Source organism: Anser anser, assembly GCF_964211835.1.
Source record: "Anser anser genome assembly, chromosome: 3".
NCBI lineage: Eukaryota > Metazoa > Chordata > Aves > Anseriformes > Anatidae > Anser > Anser anser.
Window position 1 is genome coordinate 38,892,104 of NC_139722.1, and position 24,642 is coordinate 38,916,745.

Below are 24,642 nucleotides of genomic sequence, written 5' to 3' on the forward strand. Positions count from 1 at the left end.
TAGACTGGTTTGGGTTGGAAGGGACCTCAAAGATTGTCTAGTTCCAACACCCCTGCCATGGTCATGGGTGCTACCCACTACATTCTATTACCATAGATATTGTCATCTCCAAAATATTTGTTTTCAGTCACATGAAACTTTAAACTGCAAGTTTTAGTTCACCACTTGAACCCTTTATACCCATTATTTAGAAATAAACAAAAAATTAGCAGATATTCATTTATTAGTTTTGTATTATTAGCTTAGAATATTCTCTCCTCCAAAAGTTTGATACCTGCAGATATTCCTGAAACTCTTCCCTCTTGGATTTTAAGAACTCATAGTTCTTGGGGCCGATGATTCTCTTTGACGGAAGCTGAGCATCAGGAAATGTACCTAATAAAGATATTGAGCATGTTAAAGTATTCCTTTAACAGAGCAAACGTTATTTTCTTTATTTTAAATTCCAACTCAATACTGAAAAAAATCACACCAGTGGGAAAGTGGGTTTCCAGGTGACAGAGAACGTACCATGAAACTCCGTTAGCTTGGACTCGAGCACATAAAATTCAAGGTATCTCCTGTAGACAGACCAGTGTTCAGGCTCATGCCCAACTGGGGAAATAAAAAAATACAATAGTAAAGATAAACCAGGTTTTATACCCCTTGAAAGACAAATTAAGCAACAGCAAGTATACGTTGGACTTTTACATTAGTTAGATTATTATAGGAAAGACCTCAATATTAGTCCCCCATATTGCAGTAACTTAAAAAAAATACAGCTAGGTATTAAAGTATTAAATTAAAATGCATACTAGACAGAGAGAAAATGTACTAGGAAGGAAATTATCTCATTTAGTGGATTCCTAAATAGTAATCAATAGAGCACTGCATAACTTTAAAATGTATTATGACTACGTTAGATCTATTTTTCAAACTTTTAACCAAGTAATTTACAGAAATATTACTTGCTGAATACATCCTTTGCACCACCAGATTCTATCCCTTCTTCCTCCTGAAAGATATCACTAAACAACTCTTAAAAACTTCCTGCTTATTGTGGAAGTATTAGTTTCACTAACACAAATCCATGAACTCCCAAGTATGATGCAATTCTTTGACTCAATATGGATGTCTTGCTATCTAAATACTGAACTATCTGCAAGGCAGGGTGGTTCCCAATAAAAATAGCTTATTTTGCTAAAAGCTATATTTTAAGGTCAGAAAAAAACATTTATTATTCATTATTACAAAGCTCAAAGAGGGTGAAAGAAAAATATGCCAGGTGTTCATTACTATGAATCATAGGATCAACTTTTTTTTCCTTCTCTTTTGGAAAAAGAAGTTCTCAAACTTTTGCGTGAAGTCTAAGTGCAACTGATTCATGCTGAGGAGTCAATTCTCAACTTGCAAATAGTAAATGCAATCATTTAGCTTTCAAACACACTTCCCCAGAATTTTCAAATCATTATTTTGAAATCAGAAAAAAACAGGTACACCTAACACACTGGAAACAGCTGTCAGATACAGCATAACAGTATTGTGAGTTAATTTTTAAATGACGTTTTATTTATCCACAACACCACATACCTGCCCTTCTATCATTTCTCTCCACATCAATGCAGAACACTGGAATTCTCTCCTTTCTGTCTTTTCTTTCCAAGGAGGGATCATCAAAAAAGTCTACATATGGGATGCTAATTTTCCATGCAGAAAGGTTGCGAGGTGTATTTGGGGTAGTAACAGCTTCCTCGGGAGAATCATCTTCCATCACCATAACACCTTCTTCAATCTGTAAGGATTCAAACACTCAATCGAGTTCTATTTTAATTGGTTCAGTCTAGCTTTGCAAAGCATATACGACAATAAAAGAATCAAGTCTTTAAGTACACGCTCCAGATCACTAGGGAAAAAAGAACAAAAATCCATATCATTAATGGAGTTTTCAGGTAGATAACTTTTTATTTTTAGAATGGCTACAGATTAATTTGAAGTTGGCAAATTTTAATAATAACTGAAAGCTTTTATAGTGCTATCAAATTTCATATCTGATACTTCAGAGAAGAGAGAGAGGGGAGAAAGAAGCAAAGCGCACAGGAAGAGACAGCTAGAAGAATGTCTTCAACACAGACCATCTGAGTGCTACAGGAACAGCACAGACTTAGCTGCGCTGAATTTTCCATCATACTGGTACTCAAACTGAAGACCTGAGCTTATTAGGTCAGGCCAAGAAGCTACCTAAACACAAGAGACAGAAGTCAACAATACACCGATCTAACAGGGCTCCCACCCAAAAGCTGAGTGTGTTGGAGTATGCTGCAGACACACGAATTTGACTCGCTCTTCAAGGTGCAACACAGCCAAGACTGGGAGTGAATTATTTCCACAGGCCAGAGATAGTTTCATGCAAAGCCATCGTCAGCATCACTGCATTTCCCATCAGTTCCAGTTTCAGCATCACATTCCCATAAAGAGAGGCATCAGGGAGCAACACAGATCTAACCCTTGCTGGCTGTGGGTAGGGCAGCTCCAGTGCTGAAGTTTCATAGGCTCAGACTCCACATCATAAAATATGAAGCTGTTTTTTCCATATGCAAGAAGGCCTTAGAACCAGTGCCATGTGAACGCTGAAGAAATCCTCCCAGACTGGAACTGTGATCCCAGCACCACACTGACATGCTTTATGTTCCTGATACTGCTCATTACAAACACACTAAACTGCCCACAGGTAATGAATCACCAAATTGCCACACAGCACACTAAATTTTTATTTTCTGGTACCTTGTGGTTTTTTTTTTTTTTTTTTTTAGGATCACAAGCAGAAAGATTATCTTAAACATTTAAATTAAAAGATCCAAGCTTAAGCAGCTATCCTTGGAAAGCAATTTATTTATATAAACAACGGTTAGGCTGATTCTCATTCAGCAGATGGAACAAAGAATAATAGAAAAGTGACCAGAAGAAACTAAAATTATTTCTGTAAATGAGAAAGCACCTGTGAAAAGGAAGGGTAGGACTGGTCTTGGACTCAGCTACATAGACTTGAGAATACTGCCAATTGTTAAATTGAAAATAGAAAATTTTAACGTATAAATTTAAAACACAAAACTAAAGCAAACTGAAAAACCTGAATCTAATTTTAAGTTCTTTTCCCTTAGCTTCACAATTTACAGCTGAATTCCCCACAAAGACCAAGCCTAGATGACTTAACAAGCTTTGCCTGTATTGGGATAATCTAATTAATGCATTACAGCACTACAACATCCCTGAAATAATTTCATAAATTGCAGATTTGGCTCCCCACGTATTAACAAATGCATTTTGGCTGTGCTACAATATTCACAAAACCATGACTCAACTGCAGCAGAAACATAAATAGTTCAACTCAGTAAGGTGGTTTCATACCTACAGGTAATTAAGCTCCACCATGCCGCTCTCTCACTCCTCCTCAAAAGGCCAGGGGGAGAAAATATGATGCAAACCCATGGGTTGAGACGGGGACAGGGAGATCACTCAACAACTGTCATCATGGATAAAACAGACTCAGTGCAGGGAGATTAATATAACTTATTGCCTATCAGTAGTGGACTAGAACAGGGAAACTAAAAACTCCTTCCCCCCATCCACCCTCTTCCACCTCCTCCCCCTGAGCAGTGCAGGGGGACAGGGCCTGCGGTCAGTCCCTGACGCTTTGTCCCCGCTGCTCCCTCACGGTCCCTCTCTGCCCCTGCTCCCCATGGGGTCCCTCCCACGGGATGCCGTCCTGCCCGAACTGAGCCTGCGGGGGCTGCCCACAGGCAGCAGCTCTTCAAGAACTGCTCCCACACGGCTCCGTACCACGGGGTCCATCCCCCAGGAGCAAACTGCTCCAGCACGGGTCCCCCACGGGCGGCAGCTCCCCCCAGACCCCCTGCTCCTGCGTGGGCTCCTCTCCACGGGCTGCAGCTCCGGCCCGGGGCCTGCTCCTCTCCCAGCTGCTGTCACACAGCAGTTTTTGTCCCTTCCTTAGATCTGCTCTCCCAAAGGCTCAACCAGCCATTGCTCCCTGGCTTGGCTCTGTGTCCCTTTTGGAGCCGGCTCTGATCTGACACGGGGCAGCTGCTGGGCTCTGCTCACAGAGGCCACCCCTGCAGCCCCCCTGCTACCAGAACCTTGTTGCATAAGCCCAATACACATACACGAGCAATCTTTGTCCAATTCTGTTTTGCCTTTGCACAGTGCTGAAATGATCCTCAGTCTGATTACTGCGGACCACTGTCTTCCACAACAGATCTCTGTAGATTCACTACATTAATCTCCTCTTTTCAACGTGACTTTTTGCTTCCACTTACCCAATTTATTCAATTAAAAGTGAAGTTGTGACAGGCAAAGTGCAGTCTCAATTGCCAATCCGCATAGAACACATTCTGCTAAGACAGTTCACAATTTGAGGGCTAAATCACAGCCTGTGCTCTTTCACAGTAATTAATCAAAAATAAACCAAACCTGAAATGAACAAATTACACAGTACAACTGCAGGACCAACTTACACCAAAGAATGGAATAAACAGGACAGAAGCTCTCTGAGCGACTACTTGCTCAGGTATGGACTTCAGCAAAACTCAGCTCTTGTCTACACTTTGTAATTTCTTTCTTCCTTTAATTTACCATTGCTTGCAACTCTTACTTCTCATTTAGTTTTATGCATTGTATTACCCTAGCGGCTGACACAGAGATTACGCTGACACCACTGCACAGAGGTAGCATAAGGACCGGATACAGCGGTCAGAGGTCTTCTGAGATGCTTATACAGGGGCCATAACCTCGCTGTCTTGTTCACTTGACCCTTATGAGACTGTAATCCATCAGCAGCAGTTCCACACGCTTGTAATTTCCCCCGATCCATCACCTGACTTCCAGCCTGGTTTTGGCACTAACGCTATGCAAATTCCCAGGCATTCCCACTATGGGAACCATGGCACTTACATTAACTGTAAGCCAGGAAGCATGAATTTCTGAAGGTTTTAATCCTTTCTAATCAGACCACCAATCTATAATAGTTATCACTTGGCTCAGTCTCTGTTTATTTTATCCAGCAGAGACACAAATCCAAGCCTACAGGTCTTCTTGCCAACGTGGGAACAATACCCATGATGCAATACACACAACATCTTGTTATATTTAAATTTAGTTTACAAAAGTTGAGTCTGGTTTCATGGAATTACTGTTATCACGTTAGCAGCTTACAAAGCTATCGCTCAGAGCCACAGAAGGATGCGAGTACCTACTTCTATCTGTACGTGATTTCCTTAAACCACATGATTTTTCATACAGGCTTTTAACTGTAGCCAACATGACTTTGTCAAAAAAAGAAAAAAATGAAGCTGAGACATTGTTCTGTTTTTTCTCATAATGCACAGAGCTCCATTTCACTACCATTCTTCACCTATTTACCTTGAATCCAACCAACTTACATTAACACCAATTACTTCAATACCAAATCAAGATCAAACTCTATGGTAAGAAATAACTCCCATTTGTTCTGCGCATGCACTAATCAAAAGTTGCTAAGTCTGTATATTGCACTGCTGCTATTTTACAATTATACTGTCTGAAGCACTTGCCAGATCATGTTTTGACTAGGACAGCTCTTCCCCTATGTGACACCCGCCAGCAAACTACACTTCAGCTCTTACTGTGATATTATTAAACTATTAAATTCTGTATATTCAATATTCACTCAGGAAGTGAAGCTACAGGTCCGTCCAGTTCATTGGATGTATAGTAACCTTTCCATAGTTTAGGTGTTTTCTTTCCCCTACTCTTCATCCCACACACAATTACCAAGTGAAGGGGGTGAGGTATTTCCCTCAGTTTAGAGAAAGTGATTTTAGTAAAAGTGTAGTATCCTCCCTTCTCCTGTATTTAATAAAAGAATTTGAAACGATGCTGCACTTAAAACCTTCTATTCTTGCCTAAGTTAAAACCATTGTCAGTTTCCTCAGTAAGGATTAAACTCTACATTGTCTGTCTCTCACTGAATTCAGGAACTTCTCACAAGTAATTTCTTGTGCTCTGAAACAAAAACATGTTCCCTCTCTGAGCTCTAGTACAACTGCTTCAATTATACTTCTACTAATAATAATTCACTTACTATAGGGAAATTTTACTTCTACACCCTTTGGCTAGTAGACCCTGTAAAAGCAATGTTGGAAAATTAACCCATTTTCATCAGAATCTGGCCTCCCAAGAGTGACAAGATAAATGACATCAACAAGAACTTAAGTGTCCAAGAAATTAATTGCAACAATTTAAAGACATGACTTATATGAAGATTTAGACTGTAGAAAATTCTCAATTTAAAGAAAGAAACATTTAGAGTCCTACATTGCTGATTCTTTCCCACCTTCCTCTGAACACGGTTCTGAACAAGGCGAATAACATAAATTTGTATTTAAACTTATCTTTAGGTTGTGGAAAATGAGCTAGCAGTTTATCAAGGTGATAAACACATCTTATTTGGTGAGCAACAGGTACAATAGGCTGAAGACACGTTCTTAAAAAAAAAAACCATTACTACCAACATCTGACCAATTCTCCCACTTCTTCTTTTACAGTTTTCCATTTGTCCCTCAACTGTGCTTCAGACAGCAACATCTCAAGCAATAATTCTACCAGTGGCTCTATTAATTGCTGTTTGCATGAAAGAAAAACATTAGTTGAAGATGACACCCAAAATGAATTAGAAACAACTACTTGGTTCACGATCTTGAGAGAATACAATGGATCACGGACCAACTTCATAGCAATTTCTCCATTAATTTATTTAATGTTTTTAAGGTCTTGTGGCAAATTTCAAAATAAAAGCCATGTCCCATGAATATCTTATCACCCAGAATTATAAAATGGTACAGTATGTTTTTTAGAGAAAAATTAATTGCTTACAAAACAATCTGACAATACTACTTTTACTATTTCTCTCTACTAAAGCTCAAAAGGTAACTGGGGATGTAGCCTTGACTTATGAGCAAATACATGGAAAATGAGGGTAAGTTGCTGGTTTCTGATTAAGTTAAGTTATACCTGCAATGAAGACAGCAGAAAAGACACACTTAACATTTTCAAGAATGAAGGGAAATGAAATGATAAAGGTCTACCAACAAATGTAGAGCTTTTACTCACAAAGTCATCTTCTCCTTCATTTAAGTTATAATTAGGCAGCATAGCTCCTTCCATTGCAGAACTCTTGAATACACCTTTTATTTTGTTGCCTATTCTGCTGATTCCAAATGATTCTCCTCTTTTCTGTGTGGTCCTAGGATTACAGAAGCCAGAGTTCACAGTACAAGGCATATTACACAGCAGCTCAGCAGGTCATTGCACAGAATTTGCAGATTAAGAGGATATAGAAAAAAAAAAGCAAACCTACATAGTCAATACAATTCCACCTAACTTAAAATTAATTTATGGCAAGCTTGTTCATTGATCAATCATCAGAATTTCTTGATTGCTCTTACTAGAGATTTGGATTTCCCATCTGCTTAGCCATGAGCTAACATTAGCACTCTTATAACAACATCACAGTAACGCAGTACATAGAATAAACAATTAACTATGCAAAACAATTTTGTTATGACAGCAGAAACTCTGGTATTCCTACGGGCATGCAGACCAAGAAGGTCACTAACTCTGTCCTTTTCCATGTACTCTTATTTAAACATTTATCCACTGTTGCCAAGTACTATAAATGGTGTAGTTAGATGCACTTTTCACATAAACATCCCAGAATTTTACAAGTACGTATGATTCAAGATAGATCTTGACTTTTAAGCATTAGGGACAGACAAAAGGAATGCACAAGGAACAAGACTGAGCATGAGACAAAACAGATGCAACTGAAAAATCTTGGCTTGAAGAGTCAGCCTGAATGAAAGACGAAGACGTAACGTTTTCTTAAAAAATAAAGCAACTTAGAATAATGAGTCCAAAAAGCAACAAGTTACGGAAAAAGAAAGTTTAGGCAGGAATAGCGCTCTGCACACAGATTTCACAGCATTCTTATGCCCTTACAGAAGGCCTACTAGAGGAGACTATTTCTTAAGTAGAAATGCAAGTCATGACTAACTCTGGGAAGAAAAATGTTTACTGTGTGTGGAATCAACCTGAGGTTACTTACAGCGATTCAATACATACAGTTAATAGGTAAGTTAAAAAAAAAAAAATCAATACGGTGAACTGCAGAATCAAAGACTCAAAAGAACATTATAGATTACTAAGACTCAAAGGCCAATTAATATTTTACAGTACCAAAAATATCCTAAATAAATTTGGTTTTCCTTTAAACGAAAAATGTCAATACTACTTTTTAGTAGATAGTAACAAAAAAAGCAGGTAAGATGTCTCCATCTCTCATAAAACCATGCTGCCATCACCAACTGCTGACTCAAAGCACCTGCGTGTTACTAACAAAAACTATCTTCCTGTTTACAAGTTTACCCAGACTGCACACATGACTAAAACTGCAAAAATGATTATCCACTGTTCTTTCAAGTCTTTTGCTATCTCTTACCATAACCAGCTCCAACAGAAGCACCATCTCTCTTTTCCATCTCTGCTAACCAAAGATAAGGTTGCCTGACTGCAGCATTAATCCATGCTCAAACAGTCCTACTCGATTTAAAACAACTACGTGCTATTGAGCTGAGCTGAACTTCTTCCACATCTGGGATCTACCTGAAGCTTGTGCAAGAGCTTAAACATAAGGCTAGCAATGTACAAACTGTATTCAAAGCTAAACAGCTTTAGAAGAAGGTGAATGCTTTATACTTCTGACTTGACTTAATTTTTTAGAAGTTTTTGTCATTCCTGTGAAAACTCTAATATTCAAAGTCTTGAGAACTGCAAATTTGTGCAAGCTTACAGATTTAGTAGAGTATCCCAGGCTTGGATTGGTGAAGGTTTGTTTTCACTCTGCTAATGCTCTAGCAGTAGGCAGAATACAGCTGTGCCTGTAAGACCATGCCTCACGAATAGTACTACGCTGGAACAGTTATAAGTTGACAACCTAGGATGGCCTTCTCTTCACAGCGATAGACACGAATTAAGAACACAAACTGGTGACTCAGAGGCTACACAGACACATAGTGGGCAAAATATGGTAAAAACATAGGACTGGTTTGGTAGAAATATTTGAGCAAGCACACAGCATAAACCAGATTAGATGAGCATGGACAAAATCTGGGGAAGTTAGTAGAGACATGGAGATAACAGCACGTTCAAGCTTTTGAAGAAGCTGAGCAAGATTAAAAAAACACCCAAGAATCAGGATGGAAATTAATAGATTCACTGGCCAGGTAGAAATAGGAGAAAGAACCTGAGGCTAGGTGAAAGGGAACAGATGGGATTAAGACACGGCCAGGTTCAAAGCACAGAAGAAGAAAGAGGAGACGCAGTGGCCTGTTTGGAAGAGGAACCAAGTCTGCCAAGACTTGCCAGTCTGCTACTGTCAACAAAACTTTTATTGGGAAAATATCCCACTCCCTCTAGTGCTGATCCACAGAACAGCAACGTTAGACCATCAATCTATGGATACTTTCTTGGCAAGGCTCTGAGAGGGAGAGTCTGCAAGTTCCAACATTCCTGACGAACGATGTGATGACAGTAGGTCAGATTTATTTATTTATTTAAAGTTGCAGAATTCACATAAGTGTAACATACAAAATTGCAGTTGTTAATCACTCAAGAGCTAGGAATTGCAGAACACGGATTGTATTAGTGCCACTGAGCACTGTGGCATTCCTTAATCATGGATGGTCACCAAATAATTTTCTTATAGGATCCCTGGCTCGTTCAGCGCACAGAACAGATCTCAAATGGTCAGTCAGGGCTATGCAGTTGAAGAAAACTGCTGTGAACCTCTGCAGGGTAGAGTACCACTAGATAGGTTGAATCTATCAGACAAACTGATAGATGTACATGAAATCAGAGTATCACTTTCTTTTGGCCAAAATCCCTACACCTGATTAGGCAAAATGCTGAGTGTGCAGAGCTGCACTTAAAATCAACAAACTAAATTATATTAATGCTATTTCTTGCCCAGCACACTAGCAAATTATAACTCCATACACTGAATTGGCACATAAAAGATTAAAAGTTTCCATTAACTTGATTCCTAATCTGTAAAACGAAGTTGCTAATGTTCCCTTGAGACTCAAGAATGCTATGAGTAATACATAAATACTGATGCTACAACTGACAATTCAAAGGAAAAGCCCATAATGAAAAGATTTCTTTCTGAGTTTGGATAGAATGTATTTGAAGCAGCACGAATAATGAGAAAAACCACTGAACAGCTATTAAGACGTTAATGAGCAACCATAGACTACCTAGAGCATGAATAAAGAAAATTATATAAAAAAAAAGCGTATGTTGTAATCAAACCTTTGACAGTCACGAGAAAGGCTGAATAGATGATTAATTTGGGAAATTGCTGTCTTTGAGTACTTGACTTTAAACATAATACTCATAAAGCAGTTATGTTTGCATGCAATGCCAAGGCAATTCTACTAGACACAGTTGTACAAGGTAAAACAAGCAGTTAAGTGGATGAAACCTCAAACACAATCTGGAAATACGATAGGCAGGGAAGAAAACTGTGGAAAACTTTGGAAGAGCTAGAAATCACAGGCAAAAAAACCGCTTCAAGTTATGCAAATACATTTCCAAATTAACAACAGACAAATAGTTAACAACAAAGAATATTAATATTTTGCAAACTTATGAAAATTAGTAATTAAGCAATTTCTAAACAAATGTGAAGACAACATGGGGAGAAATGCAGTTAAAAAGATGACATTTGCATGTTTTTAAAAGTAAAATGGATGATTAATTGCTGTTATAAAGGCTGTGTGATGTAGCGATGATAGATGGAGCACAACTAGCAGACAACATTTATTGAGTGTTAGATAGACTTACCGGAAGTCATCCAAACTCAGGCTACTTCTGCAACAACAGGCACAAAAATTACCCCAGAGCCCAGGAGAAAATAATGTTAAAAGAAAAAAAAAAAAAAACAAACCCTGACAGACCTATCTCAACAGAACAGACTAGGCTTGGACCATCACCGCAGATTAATCAAAACCATGGTAGAATAGAGTTTCTGAACTAAAATCTTTACAGAGTGAAATAAGAACAGGTGCCTGCACATGTCGTCAGCACCATCGCCTTTGAATTTAAAACCTTAGTTATTAAAACTTTCGAGCGTTCACTGGCATTCATTCTTTTTAAATCAGTAGCTGCTTGTGTTGACTTTCATTGTTCAAGTTACCTTCCACAAGGTGCCAAGCAGGTAGCAAACTTCTGTAATCTATGTTGGCAAGTCATGTAGGAATCTAGTTCATTTGGCCAATATGAAGAAAAGCCTGTGGACTTATTTTACATAGTAAAGTCATCTGTGTTAGATAATAGTAGAAAACATTGTATTACTATTATTTTTTTTTAATTTCACATATTTTAAGAACTGTCACCTATTTTGGACATCCTGCATAACTTGGTACATGGAACCAATACCTCAGTAGTTTCAACCAAAATGTTCAAACTTAACCATACATACAGCCACCGCACACGATTCGTTTTTAATTCACTGGAGCTACTGAACTCTGGACAAACTGATACAATATTATATAGTTTACTGGATCAGAATACTCAAATTTCAGATGTTTTACAATACGAACTGCTTTCTAAGGCATCTTGCACTGTCTTAAGTCATGGTAACTGTGAAAGTGGAAACATATCCTAGCAAACTGGAACTGATGATGACTAACAGAAACAATTACATTACATACAATTACTTAATTCTGAGCATTTTATTCCTAACCACTCCCCAAAATTGTTAATAACTTCTTCTACTTGGACCTTTACTTGAAAACTGTTTTACTTTTACTGCTAACCCAATGATGACAAATCAGAATGCTTCTTCTCAAACTAGATATCAAGAAAAATTTCTTTACTGTGAGGGTAGTTATTTATCAACTCAACAGTTTTCATCAGATGTTGTCTCTCTGATCCATACACAAAAAATTATGATTGCTTTGTACAGTTAAAAAAAATGATTAAAAATGGAAATTATACATTGATAGTTCCCATCCTCCTACTTACACACTGTATTCTCTAGAAACAGCTCTACACAGATGACATTGTTTTACACATTTCAACACATTGCCTGCATGTCCATTCCACTGGGATTTCCAGTCAACTACTTGACCTCAGACTTTTTAACCAGCATTATCTATGCAATACATGCAAAGCAAAGCATCAAATCAAAGATGTGGAAAACAAAACTAATCTCTTTGCCTGCAATTTCTCTGAACTGGAACTGATGCTAGAAGAAGGAAGAAACGGCAGGATGAGGTATATGCATATGGATAACATTTGGAATAATCCCATAAGTAATTTCTTTATTTTTTCTGGCAGTGACTCCATAACAGATTCTGCAGGCAGACACTCCAAAGCAACAAGCAACTACTTTCATATAGGACCTCTCTTTCATGGGAATATTCACAGAGGCACCACTTCAGGAATATACAGTATCTCACATAGCTAGCCATAGTGTTGACTCAGGGCATTCAAATCATTCTAAAATGTAAAACAGATTAATTTTAGCTGTAACACTGTAGATGCTGCTTGAACTCCAAGGAAACGTATGACGACGGTCCCCAGACATAAGATTTGCTTATTTTGCAAAGATTTATTTTCAAAACTCCACCTACAGACTGCCTGTACTTTCACCCTTTCTTTTTTGGAAAGCAAAGAACCAAGAAGGTAGCCTAAATGTTTTCACAGTTTAACTAGATTTAAGACGTGTGATAGGATACTTTCACCATTAACATGAATTACTTTGGAAAAGATACCAGAAGGCAGATTTTTAGGTCTGGATGAAACCCTATAGCCATCTTCCACAAAAACTGGAGCATGGTTTAAGGTCACCATTCATAGTGGAATATCAAGTAAGGGAGAAATACAGTTTGGCCAAGCTGCCTTCTACACCTCTTTGCTAAGGAACAGAAGTTTGTCAGCACCAATCTGAGAAAGCACTACTCTTAAGCTGAAGCCTTGGATCCACGAGAACTACAAGGACTAGATATTGATGTTACAGCCAGAGACACAAGAGAAAAACAGTGCAGTTTTTGAAGAACATCAGCAGAGGAGAAAGGGATCTCACATCACTTAAAACTCATAGTAGGCCGTGAGTCAAGAGGGCTGCTGCTCAGTATGTGTCTACGCAGAAAAAGTTAAATAATTTGCTGTTACTCCTCCAGAACATATGTTTACTGTTGATCTTACTTCATACCAAGAAAAAAAGCCTACCCAAATTAAAAACCATCTCACTTAAGTTTTCCTTCTTTTGGCTAGAATGTAAAAGTAATTGATTTTTTTTTTAATGACTGAGACATCCAGAATAGGAGAAAAGAGATGAAGAGAGTTCTGACACCTACTTGTCCCAAGCCCACAGTGGAAGAGCTCTCACTCATGCCACAAGAGATGCTTACTTTTCTTGTCCACAGACTCCTGGACCCTAAAGGTGGTATGCAAGTATATAGCCCTAACCCAGAAACAAGGCTTCTGACACTACATTTCTGCAATGAATGTGGATAATCAAGGGAACAGAAAATACATTTGAGCTAGGAGAAATAGCAAATCTTACTTGTCACAGCAAGAGAGAATTGTCATAGCATGAACGAGTTGGCTACACGCATCTCTTTAAGACCTGAAATCTAAGGCGACCCAGAATTTCACAGCAAAATGGTACTCATAATTAGTCACTTGTAAAATGGAAGTAAAGTGTTGATTTTCTTATTTTTTCCTCATTGTACATTTATTTTTCCCCTTCCCAAACATCGAGGTCTAAAATTACATTTTAAATTCTTTTCTATAAAATGCTTCAAATCAAAGAAACAGCCTGTATAATTTTGCTTACTCCTTTGACATGTAACCTGTCAATTTAAGAGAAGTACCACTGGTTAGTATCAGGCAGTAGCAAAATTTCCATAGTTTAATATTTTGAAACTTTCAGCTAGAAAACAAAGAAAAAAACCTTAAAGATTCTACCACACCTACCTGTTAAACTTTGAATTGCGCGTCGGTGACTCTGCTCCTCTTAAAAGGTGCCTGAAGTACTACAACAGAAAAATAAGGTATCAAAGAAAACACTGGACTGAGGTAAGGGCTCCTATGCAATAACATTGCAGAATTCCGAAAAAAGAATCAGAAGTAAAAGGCAGGCTGACCATAATTGAGGAGGAGAACATTCATCCAGAAAAGGACAGACTGCAATTGTAGTAAATGCTCCCAGTACTACTTATTTTAGTTTACATAGCCTTGTAATTCAAACAAACTAAAACAAAGCACTGTAATCCATGTCTCTCCTTGCTAAAATCAAGCATTTGAAGCACTATAGCTATTACTGAAAAGGTGACCATCAATATCATTTTTGAGAGATACACTTTATGAAGCGTAACACCACATGAGGCAAGTACCCATTTCCAGGGTAAGTCAGAGAACCATAGAACAGCTCAGGTTGGAAGTGATCTTAAAGATCATTTATTTCCAACCCCCCTGCCATGGGCAGGGTTGCCACCCACCAGACCAGGTTGCTCAAAGCCCCATCCAGCCTGGCCTTGAGCACCTCCAGGGATGGGGCATCCACAGCTTCTCTGGGCAACCTGTGCCAGTGCCTCACCACCCTCTGACTGAAGAGCTTCTTCCTTCTATACTATTTAAATCTCCCCTCTAATAGTTTAAAACCATTCCCCCTTGTCCTGTCATTGTATGACTAAGCAAAAAGTTGCTCTCCATCTGTTTTATAAGCCCCCTTTAAGTACTGAAAAGCTGTAATGAGGTCAATCCGGAGCCTTCTCTTCAGGCTGAACAGCCCCAGCTCTCTCAGCCTTTCTTCACAGGAGAGGTGCTCCAGCCCCTTGATCAGCTTCATGGCCCTCCTCTGGACCCACTCTAACAGCCCCACATCCTGCTTGTGCTGGGGGCCCCAGAGCTGGACACAGTGCTCCAGGTGGGGTCCCCCGAGGGCAGAGCAGAGGGACACAATCCCCTCCCTCCACCTGCTGGCCACTCCTCTGTTGATGCAGCCCAGGGTGCTGTTGGCCTTCTGGGCTGCAAGCGCACACTGCTGGCTCACGTTGAGATTTTTGTCCACCAGAACCCCCAGTTTCTTCTCTGCAGTGCAGCCAATATAATCTGCCTCAAACGTGAGAAGCTTAGCATGCAGCCTGATTTATACAAACAAACTCTAAAAGGGGCAAGAACTCAATCAACTACTGCGTTTAAAGTGTTTCCTATTAGAAGGCTTTAAACAGCTGTGCAGCCAACTTGAGGAATTTGAAATGTGCATTCAGAATCCAGTTTTCATCACTAATCACAGAACCATCTCAAATTCCTAACACATCACTTTGAATGATCTTCCTGAGAACATGCGCTTGACTTTCAAGTGCTGGAAGAAGTAACATTGAAGGAGCCTATATAAAATCTTTGTAACTATAAGTACCATATTGTTTTAAAAAGTAAATAAAGATATTCTTAAGTGCTTTAGGTTTATCATGAAGATTACTTTTGCACCAAAATTGCAATCGTAAAAGAAGGGAAAGTGTGGGGAGAGTGGGATTTTGCAATAGCAGTGCTATACACAAATTATTACATCAAAAATGAATAGACATTGGTTCTTTTTATTCTATTGATGTGGCGTTGAGCTAGAATAAATTCATTTTTCTTACTGAGATTTAGTTAAATGCCAGAGCTGAAAACCAATTGGAAAATAAAGACATTTTCTCAGGTACACGTGCACGTGACTTGTAAATAGTATATCTTAGGAAAAAAAAATACAATCTTGCTTTAGGACTAACATTTCAAATCTGTCAGACTTACCTCATCACTGTGACAGAACATAGGAGTAAAAACGTTCTCAAGGAGAGAAAGTACATGCTCATAAGCTTCAAAAAGACACCTCATAGTTTGAAGTTTCACAACATCCTCATATGGACCTACAGCAACTACAGAAAATTTGGAGAAAAAATCAGCTTTTCTTCGCAAGCTAATACAAAGTCTAATACAAGCCTGACAAAAATAGAAATAAACTGACAAAGCAAGGCTTAAGCACAGCATAGTGGTAACATCTTAAAAGCTACAACAAAAGTAAAGATTAAAGACTAATTCATCTAACACAATCAATTTATTACAGAATTCTGTTCAATTTTCAGTGTAAATGATTTCTTTCAAATTCAAACTTACTTCTTTGAATCTCTTCCACAATAAACGGGTCAAATCTAATTTTGTCAATACTTTCATCCAAACAATAGGTTTTGTAAATTTTCTGGACTTCCTCATGAAGAGCCATTTTTTCAGTGTCTGATAGTTCTGGTCGCAAAATTCGGTCATTGAATTCCTCTGAGAATTAATGGAGAGAAAATGCATTTGTTGATGAACTTGGCAAACAAGTATCATCTTGAAGCAACATACAATATCAACTCATTTTCCAACAGATAGAGTAATTCAGAAAACTTTAAAACAAAACAAAACAAAGAAAACAAACAGAAGACATCTCAAAATATCAAGGTAGCTGCATTCTTCTTAAAATTTAAATTTGTTTATATAATTACTAAAAGTATATTGCCATTAAAGCTAATTTCTTCTTATCATAGTGAGGATACATCCATGAAGCTATAATTGCACAGGAAGAACCTTAACAGCCATTTAAACTAGTCATCTGCCTATTCTGCTGCTATTTCATTCCTAATATCCAATGCATCAATAATATCTTTAGTATCAGGATAACTTCAGAATACACTTCCCCTGACAAAAAAAAAATAAAAATATATTCAGCACAATCATTGTGCAATCCTACTTGATTTATTGCTTGTCACATTAATGGCATGAATGCTATCCAAAAAGAAGGGAAAATATGGTAGCATTCACTTTGTTTTTCAATTAATGGACAGTAATAAGCTTCTTCAGAGAAAGTCTTTCAAGATCCTTCTGTTTTTTGGACATTTAGTTTCCTTTGTGACTCCACAATATTTCTATCAAGTGAAAAATCACCTACAGTAGGCATTTAGTTGAAATAGCATAATTTGAGAGACATAAATCTCACTCTCAGTTTTAAAAGGTAATCTACAAACTCACCATCTTTAAACATCATAGAATTGCTAGGGTTGGAAGGGACCTTGAAGATCATCTAGTTCCAACCCCCCCTTCTGCCATGGGCAGGGATGCCAGCCACTAGATCAGGTTGCTCAAAGCCCCATCCAACCTGGTCTTGAACACTTCCAGGCATGGGGCATCCACAGCTTCTCTGGGCAACCTGTTCCAGTGCCTCACCACTCTCTGAGTGAAGAATTTCCTCCTAACGTCTAATCTAAATCTCCCCTCTTTTAGTTTAAAACCATTCCCCCTTGTCCTGTCATTATCTGATTGAGCAAGAGAAGTTTAGAAGGAAGAAAATTCTGAAGCTTAGTCAGAAAAAAGATTGATCATTAGCAATAGCCAGAGTCTGAGTAACCTTCCCGCTAGAGGAAGTAGCTCTAGAGAATTGTGTTGGCTTAGAAACCTCTACACATATCACCAGCATTAAACTAGTAATCACTTTGCTGAGATTTTCTTGACAAAAAGCCAACATGTTTGAAGGATACTGAGCCCATAAGAAAGCGCATGCACAGAGATGACTTATATTTCTTTTATATAATAACTAATGATTTCTGCAATGTTTCAGGGATAAAGCCTGTCTAATTTAAATAAACATCTTTTGCTGCTGTACGTATGAGCTTGGGATATGAAGGCAGAACCATTATTTCCTATGCAACACGGAAATACTTGTTTACAAAAAAAAAAGTATTCTTTTGGTACACCAATAATTAACCACTAGTTGACCAAAAAACTTTCCAAAATCATTGGAAAGCAGAAGGCTTTTCAGACAACACTTATGTAAAGGTAAAACCAAATGCGTGCATCATAAGCAAGGCACAGGTTACTGAATAGGAGGAGGTTTCAACAGCTTTACTGTTCCTGTTACACTTCTGCTCTTTATAGAGGTTTTAGAGATAAAAGAACATGAGAATCTTTTCACAATGTATGGCTCATTTTAAGAATACTTTAGTAATCATATGTTTTAAAGATACAGCTGTACCTTGTACCTACGGCCAGAATTTTCTCCTTACAAGGATATTCTATTTTAAAACGTACAAACTTTATCAATAAACAGAATTAAAATTACAACCTAGAGTCCACACTGACATTAACGTTGCCAAGATTAGCGTTCAAAAAATCAGTACATAATTAAATGAACACAAGTCCTGAAACACAATCTCTTGCTTAACAACGCTGCCTTGTTCTTAGGCTCATTCACTTAAACGTACAAATGCTTAAACCTTTTAAAGATCATCAAATACACCTCAGCACACATATAATCTTACCTACAGTCAGGCAGAACTGCAGCACATGGACTGCCCCTTCCTGTTTCAGGAAGTTCATAAACCAAAATAAAAGGTCTTGCTGATCTCGGATCTCCTTTAACTCCAGTTTCAGGACCTTAATAGGAGATTAAAAACACGGTCAGCCAATTTTCAAATTTTCAGTGAGAACATAAAGCAAAAAGCTGTAGATAGATATATCAGGTAAAGTACTTCGGCAGAACAGGAAAACAAATAAATATTGCCTTTGCTTACAGATGGTTTTTTATTTCTTGGCTCTGCAAATTTCTGAAGGAACGGAACCAATGAAGAAGTAGGTTCAGTTGCTTTCTCAGGCTGTAGAAAAAAATGACAAAACACAACTGGGTAAGAAAGCTGCTTTAACGAAGGAAAAAAATGGCTAGTTTTAATTCTGTCATTACTCACTGGACTATCATCAATGAAAATCAGCAGCAAATGGTTGACAGTGTCCTGCAAGAAAACACAGTACAAAATTAATATTAAAGAAATAACAAACTAGATGAAAATTGTTTCACTATCATGTTATACCCAAGTTCCAACCTATGAATATATTAATACTTAGGGGAAAAAACAACAAAAAATGAGCTATGCCTCCACAACTACAGTACCTTCTACTTGCACTTACGTGATACATTTATAAGCACTGCAATTTTGCCTATTTATATATATACATAAATAAAATTGAAGATGGCAGCATTCCATCTTCAGAAATAAATGCATTATTATTTGCAGAATTGAAGACAAAATAATACAACTGCAAAAAGAATGGTTTACTTGAACTGCTATGAAGATGCATACAGCTCAAGTTCAAGTAATTGAGCCCCTGTTGAAATGTGGATACATCAATTTGAGGGTGTTTATACTAGCATAGCACTCTCCTGTTTGACAAGAATTGTAGTACTTCATTAAAATTACATTCTTAAGAGATCATGACAATATTGGATTTTAATCAATTTCAGTCAGTTAATCATTCAAATGAGTTATAATGAACAAAAATGTTGGCCAGAAACTTTTTCCTTTTACCCAGTCAAAACCCATAGCAACTAAACTATTGTGCATCGTTTGTTTTACCACAATATACTTAGGAGGAAAACAGTTATATTAAATAAAGATCATTCACATGTTCCAAAGTCTTACAGGATCAGCTAAGAAATCCATAGAGGGAAGGAAAACAGAACCAGGCAGAATCTCTCTTATAAGAAGTGCCAGGGATCTGAAAAGAAAAAGAAAAAAATCAGTACCCATACTAGATTACATAACACTATATTTTACTTGTAAATATTTTAGTACTTAAAAATGCATTTTAAGTGTGCTAGAATTACTTTAAGACTGATCAAAAAATCAGTCTTAAAAAGCAAAGAGCTAACACCAGCCTTGAACATGCAAGCGAAAGCATAACAAGGAGTGATACGGAAGATGCCTCTAGAATTCATTCTTTCAGTCCCCAAAATTACAGTACTATATTGTAATGCAGATATACAACTCTAAATGCTTTTTATACCTGCATTCTGTTGATTTGGGGGGTAAAATATACGGAAAAAGAAGTTCAGTAAGTTTTCTTAAGTAGTGAAGTTCATCTCTTCGGCTTCTCAAAGCAACGTGTAGTTCTGGTCCATACTCTTCTAAAGCAGCTTGCTGTAGAAATTCTGCATTTTTTACTGCAAGTAAAATAAATAAGTAAGTATTACAAGTTGTTCCAGCTTTTTGTTATTGCGAAAAAAGAGGTGATCACTTTTCATTTGAGCTAAAGATTAATACTTTCAGTACATGTACTACTGCCAAAGGGATACAGTGTTGTAACTTTAAAAAAGAACCTTGGCTTGGACTCGGAAGTCTGGCTATGTAAAAACAAAAATTTCACATAAAAATAAGGATTTCTACACCAAATAACTGCAGCTTACATGATTTCCAGAATGATTTTTTTCATCCATGATTATTGAAGAATTCAACATTTTGATTCTTCTAAAAAAATTGCACTGCCCAAAGTACACCTCTATATGCTTTTTCCTGACTTCCTTCTTGGTCTCTAATTTACTGGGCTTCTACCTACTGACTTGCCTACAATACAATTCAAAATCAATGTAAACAAACGTTTATTCAATACTGTTATATCTATTTCCTCCTTAGAACACTTAGAAACGAACATGAAGGGACATATATCACCATACATAAAACCAGCATAAATCGTTCCAAAAACAAGCATGGGACGTGCAAGAACACTGCCTCATGTAAGCAGCTGGAGTTGAAAGAGTACCTGCTTTATCTGGTTAAAAAACCATACACGCTAATTTGCAGCAACAACGTTATATTCCTTCAAATTACTTCAAAAGGCAAGAACTGAGCTGCAGTAACTTACATCTCCTTGTACTATCAATCCAGTACAGACTGATGGCAAGAACCGTACTAGGTTGGGCACGGAATACATACCTGTTATCTGGATGGTTAAAGATTGTTCTCAGCGTATTGAATTTAGCACAGAAGCCTGATAGCTTGTCCTTTACCAAAAAGAGCTGTGAGTTGGATTTAAGGATCCTTGCAGGTCCCTCCAACCATTCTATTCTATCAGCTGATACAGGGGCTGCGGGAATGTATGTTGCCTGATAAATCTGCCTGTTTGGCATCAGTAAAAGCAGAGAGGAGGAACGTGTATTCTGGTAGAGACAGGTGAGAATCACAGAGGTGCCTGTGTATATAGTGAGGAATTATTAGGAGAGGTAAAGGTAAGAAGAGTAGGAAGAAAGGAAATGCTCCCTAGAACAATAATTTTAAGAAGGATATAGAAAGTAAACTAACAGAAAAACCTAAGCTCAACTAGCCACCAAAGCAAGGCCAGAGAGCTGCCTCCAAACAACGTGCGATAGGTGGCTGGTTCAGCAGCGTCTACTAGGAAGTGTTGCTAAAAGTCATTTTCAGGTGCTACTTCATGTATCTGCCCTCAGAGGCTTCTCCATTGAACAACTGAAGAAAACGACTGTTTTCAATGCTGTACATCTAAAATCCAGTTCTTTGCTGCTAAAGAAAAGCATTTTCAACTTCTTCATAGAAATCAAAGGAAACATGAAATTTGGTGTAAAAGTCACTGCAAGATAATCTAGCATTTGAAACTTTTGCTGTGCTTTGAAAAACATCTAATTCAGTCACGCTGTATCTCATGTTATTCATGCCTACTACTCACACGTTCAATAAGAACTTCCAAAGTTCAAATAACAGTATGTATTTATGGATATCAAGCACATGTTTTGAGGGAAGGGAGGAAAGTTTGTGACTTCAGTGAAAGTAAACATCTACGCTTAACAGCTGAATGAAACCACATTTAGTAGATACAGTACTGTGGAACACAGCCAGTAAAAAAGAAGTAAAGATAACTATTTTCCAACAGCAAGCATTGTATTTTTCAAATATTCCTTCAATAAGCAGTTTTAGTAATTTTTATACTAGGCTATTGAAGATATTTGTATTTGGATAATGATTAAATATGCTACTTGTCTAAATCTATAGTTTATAAACATAACTATAGCTTTTCAACATAATGAACAACTCCACTAACTACTCACCACCAGATGCAGGTATGAAATCAGTGTTAGGTGTGAACTCATTCTAGCTGTAAGAGTTACAATGTAAGAGCTACAGTTATACTGCACAGACATGCAACTCCTTTCATTCATAATGGCTTAGCTGTAACGCAAGAAAAACTTCAAGAACCACTGTTAGATGATCTTGATTGCTCTGAACAGACAAACACATTCTCGTTTACCATACAGATAAAGAAGTTTAGTACTCCAAAGTTATGGGGATACATGAATTCTGGAATTCAGAACTGAGAGATTACTTGTACCATAAGATTTTCCTTATTTGTCTTTGCAACCTCCAGAAGTAAAATGTGAAAGGATTAGGTTTTTTTGTTCTTTTTTGTTGTTGTTGTTTTAAAAAGGTAACGATGGTGGAAAGATTTAGCAAATATAATGAAACATGCAAAATTAAACTTTTATACTTGCTATTTGAAGCTGACAACACATCAAGTATTTACAGTACCTTTCTGCCTGGCTTTGGCTATCACTTCTATGTGTTTCATTGCTGCCTTGAGCATTTTCTTCGTTACAACAGTTGGAATATCCACCTAAAGAGTAGTTTCAAAAAAAAAAAAAAACAAACCAGAATTATTCCAGTTTCTTCCCCAAAATATATTAAGGACAACTATTAAACATATTAATTTGCTCTTGTTTCTCCACTGTAACCATAAAAAGAGTCCTTCAGAAACAACCAATGAATTCTCTAGATAAACTGAGACTACGCTCGTTCTTGTGGGAAAAGCACACAACATCACGTAGAACTAAATGCCATAAACAATACTAACATTTATTTTCAACTTGTTCTCACTGTGATTCTTCCACTGCAATAATTGTAGTAACATAGCTTGACTTCCAAGTCACTGTAAATGAAGCCTAGTTCTACATGAAGATTTGACTACCACCAAAGGTAAGTAAATCACATCCTGCTTCTAGTACTTGTGTACTTTAACCTTCGTCAATCTTAAGTCCACAAGATCTAAAAGCAAAGTGAAACACTCCTCCCTATGTACACGCACAAAAACCATTTAAGCTCAGATGATGGCAGAACCAAAAGAGAATTTGAGTTCCTGAGTCAAGACCACTTTTAGTGCCAACAACTATGTATTGCGTAATCCTGTTTATAAGTCAAGCAAAAAGCAGTAATTCTGCCTATGTGATTTAATAAAAGATTTTATTAGTCAGTCCTGCATTTATACTTTCTTTGACAGTTATGAGAATGAAATATATAGAGAGAATATGTATAGACTACTGAATAATTCAGGCACAAATAGACCTCTGGATGTCTTAGCCCAAAGGAGGCTCAGATTAGGGTGCTCATGGCTGTATCCATCTGAGCGCTGAAGACTTCCAGAGATGAAGACAGTCACCTCCTCACAGGTCAAGTGCTCCTGCCCCGATGATCTCGGCGTCCTTTGGCTGAACTTGCTCCACTCTATCAATGCCTCTTTTGTACTGTGGAGCCCTAAAATGGATGTGATATCCTAGATACTGCGCCAAAATATTGCTGCCTAAAGAGCACCATGGAAAGGGAGATAACTATTTCCCTTGACCGACTGGCTCTGCTCCTGTAAAGACAGCCCATGATGCTGTTGATCTTCTTTGCTGCCATTACATGCTCTGGCTCATATTCAGCCAACTGTCTACAATGAGCCCCAGGTCCTTCGCAGCAGAGCTGCTCTCCACTGCCAGTCATTCCCAATCCAAGGGATTCAGCCATTTCAGCTGTACAGAAACTTATCTAGAAACTGATTTACACGCTGCATGCCCGCTATTTCAAGCCAGAACAAATGACACCTCAGAGAAGCAGAAATACACGTTCAGAAGTCCTACTGGAGTTTGGCCCTCCTCAAAACTAAGTCAAATAAAGGCCTTAAATAATAAAACAGAAGCATAGAGTGCTTCTTGCCAGACAAGGAAGGAGCCTAAAATTGCAAAGGCCCCTAGATCTGAGAAGAAAGTTGTTTCTTATTCTTTCACATAAGAATAGCATGTATTCCTGCATACTCCTCTGTAATACTTGAGGTGCACAGCTCAAGCTTCTGCTCATCCATGTAAAACCCTGTTATTAAGGACTTGCATTTCAGTCATATTTCAAAAAGTTTCCTATGGAACACAGGGACAGAGTGCTTACTTCTGCACAGATAAGGCAAAGATCACAGCAAGCAAACTGAAATTTTTGTCAAAAGATAGGTTTTACTTCAGCATCAACAACAATCAAATGCAGGTCTGCTACATCACAACATACAAAGCAAAGCCCTTCACTTTCCCTTAAACACTAAAAAACTAACCCAGAAACGGCCCCAACAAGGAAAACCCAGATCAAGCTGAAGTCAAAATTAATAAATAAATGTTTTTCACCGTTAAGAGCTGACTAGCTTTGTTACTAGCGTCTGCTGCTTTGTTCCAACAGCCACACCTCAAAAACTCCACCTAGGCAACCTTAAACAGAACACAAATTCAATTAACTGCAGCAATTTGTAATTTTAAGCCATAATTCAAAAGCAAAAGATTCCTCAGCAACAAAAATAAAGATCTAAACTGAAAAAGGAAATAAAGTTTTGTTGTTTTTGCTTTTTACTTATACATAAAATCTTAAATTCTGGGATTAATATCTCCATTAG

At 37.7% G+C, this 24,642-nt stretch overlaps 1 protein-coding gene across 3 annotated transcripts in view; it reads right to left on the minus strand.

The window, feature by feature from the left end:
• The window catches only part of SNX14 (sorting nexin 14), a 55,624-nt gene that overhangs the window by 15,208 nt on the left and 15,774 nt on the right, over positions 1–24,642 (minus strand). The window contains exons 7-20 of one of the 3 annotated variants that reach the window (XM_083828291.1): positions 22,485–22,569; positions 19,954–20,110; positions 19,590–19,665; positions 18,858–18,902; positions 18,687–18,767; positions 18,435–18,549; positions 16,258–16,413; positions 15,895–16,019; positions 14,074–14,132; positions 10,933–10,959; positions 7,141–7,273; positions 1,570–1,771; positions 511–594; positions 275–375 (exon numbers count right to left, since the gene is read on the minus strand). In XM_083828291.1, coding sequence (XP_083684417.1) covers positions 275–375; positions 511–594; positions 1,570–1,771; positions 7,141–7,273; positions 10,933–10,959; positions 14,074–14,132; positions 15,895–16,019; positions 16,258–16,413; positions 18,435–18,549; positions 18,687–18,767; positions 18,858–18,902; positions 19,590–19,665; positions 19,954–20,110; positions 22,485–22,569 — 1,446 coding nt within the window. Of the gene's footprint in view, positions 1–274; positions 376–510; positions 595–1,569; positions 1,772–7,140; positions 7,274–10,932; positions 10,960–14,073; positions 14,133–15,894; positions 16,020–16,257; positions 16,414–18,434; positions 18,550–18,686; positions 18,903–19,589; positions 19,666–19,953; positions 20,111–22,484; positions 22,570–24,642 lie in introns of all 3 variants that reach the window. The other 2 variants (XM_083828292.1, XM_083828290.1) reach the window with 2 other exon arrangements.